Source organism: Mytilus galloprovincialis, chromosome 10 (genome assembly GCF_965363235.1).
Source record: "Mytilus galloprovincialis chromosome 10, xbMytGall1.hap1.1, whole genome shotgun sequence".
In the NCBI taxonomy this organism is placed as follows: domain Eukaryota; kingdom Metazoa; phylum Mollusca; class Bivalvia; order Mytilida; family Mytilidae; genus Mytilus; species Mytilus galloprovincialis.
Window position 1 is genome coordinate 45763957 of NC_134847.1, and position 6945 is coordinate 45770901.

Here is a 6945-nt window from a genome sequence, read left to right on the forward strand (position 1 = left end):
AGAAGGCGAGACATTTCAGTGTGTGCACTCTTGTTCATATTTGAGCTTGAATCGGATCGTTTTTAATGACTAAATTTGTTAAAATCTTTCACATAAACTAATTAATTCAAATAAAATAGACACTTAAGTGTTTAAAAAGTGGTCAAAATCTTTCGTCAGATGAACCTGAAATTTGAGGCCAAAATCAGTCCTTACCGGACCTACTCCTTTCAAATTTTAAATGTTGAAATAAAACAAATCTGAAAGAATTACTGATTTTTAATTTGTATATAATTTCATAATAAAGATGTTTCATATCATTCCATCATTGTGATTGGCAGACATCAATCTTTTAGTTTTATGTACTAATAAAAGTGACGTTCATGTGCTCTTTAATACAACATAACATCAATGTGTAGGAATAAAAACAACAATAAAGCTTAATTTGACATGTAATTTCTTGGTTTTAGTCTTAAAATGTAATAAGATTTGAATGCTTTACTTTCTTGAAAGCATTGACCCTGCACACACTTTAAGTATGAAATATAAATTGAGATTAAGTCAGCACTTTTAGTCCTCAATAGAATTAATAAGAATATCCTTGATTATTTAGTTATTTACACTAGAGAATTTGCCTTGTGGATTTATTTATTTTCGTGGGTACCAATTTTCCTGGATGAAGTAAAACTTACATGTTCATGGATATTTAATTTCGTGGTATGGCGAAGTCTGCACACAAACCCTAAGAAAATGTGTCATTCATGAAACGTTGAATTTTGTGGTTCAACTGTACCCACGAAATCCCAGAAAATTAGTATCCAACGAATAATAATCAACTCACAGTATAAGTACTCTGTATCTTATTGTTTTTATGTTGTGATATAAAACTAATCTGACTTCTATCATTATAGAGAGAAGAAGCCTTAGAGACCAGGAAGAAGTTTATTTCCAGTGATGGTGATCATGTGACATATTTGAATATTTATAGAGCTTTCAAAAGTGTTAGAGGAAACAAGGTTTGTTGTGCAAACTCTTCTTTTTTAAGGTGGGGCCTCAGTGGCCGAGTGGTCTAAGTAGTTACTACTCTTACTCATTAGCCAGTGAACATTGAGGTTGTGAGTTCAAACCATGCTTGTGTGGGCACACTAGGACTCCAATTTTAATTGACTAAGGTTGTCAGTTTCCCTATCGAAGGTCATGTTTTTTCTTGGCGCTGCGGTCTCCTCCACCAATAATACCTGAACTCAATGAAAATAGCTTAAAAGTGGCGTAAAAACATCAACAATCAGTCAATCATTATTTAGGCTAGATCTAGTGGTTACAAAGACAATTGTTTAGCCAGAAATTCATGAAAATTTCTTGTTAATGTAGGGAAACATCTCTTTTCAATTTACGAATGGAGTTTTTTGTTAGTGTGAATATCTCATGAATATAACCTTCATTGGACATCAATAGTCTGTTTTAACCATTATGCCAGAAACAAATATCTAAGTTTTTGTGCTCTTATTTCTGGAAGGGTGTTAAAAAAAAAAATTCTACATTTAGCTGTCACATTGCACAAGTGTATAAACTGATGCATTCAAGTCATCAAGTCACAATATGGGGTAATTTTGACATTTTGAAATGTATTTGGCAACTTTTTATTTCTGGTGCATTACATTTCTAAATAGGCTTATATCCATGATTTTTACTCTTTCACACATTTTCAATTCAGATTTCACAAACCACCCTTATATGCCTGTTGGTTAATTAATTCTTTGGGTTTTCATTATAAAATCTGATATTATATATTTTATGTGCCTTTTATTCATTACTAGGAGTGGTGTCATGAGAACTTCATAAACTTAAGAAATATGAGACTTGCCTTGGAGGTGAGGAAACAGTTACGTGGGATCTGTGTTAAATTAGAACTACCAATAGAATCATGTGGACAGGATTTCAGTGTTCTCAGGAAATGTCTGGCTTTTGGTTTCTTCATGAATGCCGCTGAATTACAGAAAGAAGGAGAATTTATTTCTGTAAGTGCTACACAAAAGAATTATTTCTATTATATCTCAGTCATTATTTTTCAACTTTATAAATAATTGTTAATAAAGAATGAACATTTTCCAAATTGAAATAACATAGATCTGAAATTTAAGCATTTTTATACGTCCGCAAAAATTTTAATTTTTTGGTCGTATATTGCTATCACGTTGGCGTCGTCGTCCGAATACTTTTAGTTTTCGCACTCTAACTTTAGTAAAAGTGAATAGAAATCAATGAAATTTTAACACAAGGTTTATGACCACAAAAGGAAGGTTGGGATTGATTTTGGGAGTTTTGGTCCCATCATTTTAGTAATTAGGCGCCAAAAAGGGCCCAAATAAGCATTTTCTTGGTTTTCGCACTATAAGTTTAGTTTAAGTGAATAGAAATCTATGAAATTTTGACACAAGGTTTATGACCACAAAAGGACGGTTGGGATTGATTTTGGGAGTTTTGGTTTCAACAGTTGAGGAATTAAGGGCCAAAAAAGGGCCCAAATAAGCATTATTCTTGGTTTTCGCACAATAACTTTAGTATAAGTAAATAGAAATCAATAAAATTTAAACACAAGGTTTATGACCACAAAAGGAAGGTTGGGATTGATTTTTGGAGTTGAGGTCACAACAGTTTATGAATTAGGGGCCAAAAAGGGGCCCAAATAAGCATTATTTTTGGTTTTTGCACCATTACTTTAGTATAAGTAAATAGAAATCTATGAAATTTAAACACAAGGTTTATGACCATAAAAGGAAGGTTGGGTTTGATTTTGGGAGTTTTGGTCCCAACAGTTTAGGAATAAGGGGCCCAAAGGGTCCAAAATTGAACTTTGTGTGATTTCATCAAAAATTGAATAATTGGGGTTCTTTGATATGCCGAATCTAACTATGTATATAGATTCTTAATTTTTGGTCCCGTTTTCAAATTGGTCTACATTAAGGTCCAAAGAGTCCAAAATTAAACTTAGTTTGATTTTAACCAAAATTGAATCCTTGGGGTTCTTTGATATGCTGAATTTAAAAATGTACTTAGATTTTTAATTATTGGCCTAGTTTTCAAGTTGGTCCAAATGGGGGTCCAAAATTAAACTTTGTTTGATTTCATCAAAAATTGAATAAATGGGTTCTTTGATATTCCAAATCTAACTGTGTATGTAGATTCTTAATTTTTGGTCCAGTTTTCAAATTGGTCTACATTAAGGTCCAAAGGGTCCAAAATTAAACTAAGTTTGATTTTAACAAAAATTAAATTCTTGGGCTTATTTGATATGCTTTATCTAAACATGTACTTTGATTTTTGATTATGGGCCCAGTTTTCAAGTTGGTCCAAATCAGGATTCCATATCAAGTATTGTGCAATAGCAAGAAATTTTCAATTGCACAGTATTGCACAATAGCAAGAAAGATCTAATTGCACAATATTGTGCAATAGCAATTAATTTTCAATTGGAGTTATCTTTCTTTGTATAGAATAGTAGTTGATAATATATGTTGGAAATTTGCCAGACATGACTATGATGTCATTTTCTATTTTTATTTGCCAATAACTTTATGTAAATAACTTCATTCGAAATTTGCCAATATAAAATGTTGCTGATGAAGCTTTTTTTCCTTATCTTATCTAAAATGTTTTTAGATAATGTATGTTGGACATTTGCCAGACATGACTATGATGTCATTTTCTATTTTTATTTGCCAATAACTTTATGTAAATAACTTCATTGGAAATTTGCAAATATAAAATGTTGCTGATGAAGTTTTTTTTTATTGTTTTATACAATAAACAATGTATATTCACTTTTACTACCAACCAATCTTTACCATTCAGTGATAACAAGCACTTTATTTTACATTTTAATATTTTATGATGTATTTAAAAGAGTAGTTATTGTTGCAAACTCCATTAGAAATTTGAATTGATATCAGTTTTGGAAAAAGGGAAACGGGGATGTGAAAAAAAATGGGGGGGGGGGGGGGGGGGGGGGGTTAAATTTTTCTCATTTCAGATTTCATAAATAAAAAGAAAATTTCTTCAAACAATTTTTTGAGAGGATTAATATTCAACAGCATAGTGAATTGCTCAAAGGCAAAAAAAAAATTTTTAAGTTCATTAGACCACATTCATTCTGTGTCAGAAACCTATGCTGTGTCAACTATTTAATTTTAGATTTAAATAAGTTTGAAGAAGAAATCTTTAATTGATTTGTAAAATCTTGACATTTGTTTTGTGTAAAAAAAACACCATGTAATGTCAAAAATTTGATCACAATCCAAATTCAGAGCTGTATCACGCTTGAATGTTTTGTCCATACTTGCCCCAACTGTTCAGGGTTCGACCTCTGCGGTCGTATAAAGCTGCGCCCTGCGGAGCACCTGGTTTGAAATCTTTATTATGATTATAATGCAGAAGGAATCTTGCAATATGAAAAACTCACATTTTAATATTTTTTGGTGATAGTTTACTACAACATGTACTTGAATCATTTTAATTGATCATTACTGTTTTCAAAGAGTTAAGAAAAAGGATAAAAAAAAATATACTGTTCTGATATTCATTTAGCCTCTTGCAAATCATTCAAAAATGACAATCTTATATCCAGAAAACAAAAATTTCAAACCAACTGATCATAATAACTTTTAAGGTCTGAGAACATCTTCACTTTACATATTGAATGCAATATTATTTTTTGTACTGTTTTAGCTGTCCAGTAGGAAACCAGTATCTATTCATCCATCCTCATCATTATTTATGTGTAAACCTGCCTATGTAATATATAATGAACTCATACAGACCACCAAATGTTACATGAGGTAAGAATAAGGCCTATAAATAGAGAGAGATGTCAGGTTTACTTTTAAAAGGTTTTGTTTGTGTAGCTTGAATACGGTTAGAATTTCTGTCAACACGACCACTGTCATTATGTTACTTTTGCACACAAAACCTCTAATTTGTCCTAGCAAATAAATTGTTTGTTTTCTCTTTTTATTCATTGTAGTTTTATCATTATATGAAAAAGAAGTAATATCCAGAAATTATTAATGAGACAACAGTCCACACAGCCTCAAACATTGAGCAAGTATGCATGTAAGGGCATACGATACAGTTACAGGGGCGGTAATGACGTTGCCAATGTAAATTGTTATTTTCGCGATGTCAAACTATGACTTATCGGGAAAAGATACAGTTTTTCGACTGATTTTCATCATTCAAACTTATTTAACTTGAAAACAAGTTCATGGACCCCTCTTTTTTAAAATGCCATTTGGTTTGATTACCCGAGAAGATTATGTGAGCCAATTTTCATGAAAACGAAAATAGTGCAATTTTTTAAAATTTGATAAATATACAGCATAAAATGATGTTTTTTTCATTCATGAACATTTGATAAATATGAGTTATTTCTGAATAAAAAATGTATAAATTTTTAGGATAAGTATAAAATACAGAAATTACAAATTATTTAACAAAAAACATTTTGTGTTTATTTTTTAAAACAAAAAAGTTATGTCTTTCTTTCGAAAAGGAAAATACGGCCAAAAATCCGAATTTTGAGCAAAATATATTAAATTTCGACCTCATTTTACTCAAAAAGTAGCACATGAATGTATATTTTTTATTATATATTTGAATTAATCAGGTAAAAAATAGTCTATATGGAAATTTTTATCAACATGTAAATATGGGATCAAATCTGTATCGTATGCCCTTAACATTTAGTCATTGTAAATAATTTGAAATAATAACATTACATGTATGTTTCCTTATAATACATAATTTTCATTGGCTTACAGCAGTCTTGTGTCATTTTGAAATTAACCTTCATTTCATGTAACATACATGATGACACAAGCTTCCACAATAAAGTGTGCAGGTAAATAAAAGAAAAAAACTTGATAGAAATTGTCTTTTCATTATTCTAGCAAAAAAAAGAGAAGGTTTTTGTAAGTATTGAATGCTTCTTTTAGTAATTTTAACAGGTTGTAAAAGCCTTGACTGCACACATATTTTTAGAATGAAGCGATATGTACGTATTGTGCTTCATACAAAATGTTCTTTGGTCAAAGCTGTTACAACCAAATAAATATACAAAAAGAAGCATTCAATTCCTTTATCAAAAGCTGGGAATTATTTCAACAAAGATCAACAAAAATTTGAATAAAACAGTATTATTTTATCTTTATTACAGGGACTTAAGTGTTGTAGATCCAGAGTGGTTATATGAAGCAGCTCCACATTATTTCAGGAAAAAGAAACCTAAACCAGGATGATTTTCTTCACAGAGTATCTTTAGACTAGTGCAATAAGACAACTTCTTATGTCAGAACCAAAATGAATGAAATCTTGTATAAATGGGACATTCTTACAGTGGGGATATGTTTGAAAGGAAATTGGAGATATTAAGAGGGTAGATGTCTGAACGGAAATTGAAGATATAAGGAATGAAAGATTGATTTGAAAGTTTACTGCAGTGAAATACAGCATATAGAGATCTAGTCATATTACAACTAGTGATCATTTTATTGATTAATGTAATGTTATCAGATACTAGAAATTGGCGCTCAGTTTGAAAATATTATTGTTAACAGGAACAGTTTTTTATAGCTTGGATTTTTCAACAACATAATTTTTAAAAGTGCCTTGTAAATCATGTGTGTATGCCTTTGCCATTGGTTGTTATTATGTTTTTTGTTTAAGTTTATTTTACTTCCTTATATAAAATAAAAGGTGCAAATTATTTTTATTTCAATTTGTGATATGGTAAATCAAAACTAAACAGATTTTGGTTTTAAGTAGCAAAACCGAGATGTTCTGAAAGTTAGACTGAATTGTCAGAACAGAGTTTCCTATCCAATGAACAGTTTCTGAGCTGGCTCTGATCACCAAGAAAAGTGATATGTGATTTATATGTGTTGCATTAGCTTCTTCTTCCAGCTTTTCACT

General features: G+C 30.6%; 1 protein-coding gene across 2 annotated transcripts in view; it reads left to right on the forward strand.

The window, feature by feature from the left end:
- Window positions 1–6739, forward strand: part of LOC143047638 (ATP-dependent RNA helicase DHX33-like) — a 29817-nt gene extending 23078 nt beyond the window's left edge. For both annotated transcript variants that reach the window (XM_076220811.1, XM_076220812.1), the window contains exons 17-20: window positions 891–995; window positions 1797–1997; window positions 4705–4814; window positions 6191–6739. In XM_076220811.1, the coding sequence (XP_076076926.1) occupies window positions 891–995; window positions 1797–1997; window positions 4705–4814; window positions 6191–6272 (498 nt within the window). In that variant the 3' untranslated portion in view covers window positions 6273–6739. The remainder of the gene's footprint in view (window positions 1–890; window positions 996–1796; window positions 1998–4704; window positions 4815–6190) is intronic.
- The last annotated feature ends 206 nt before the right edge of the window (window positions 6740–6945 follow it).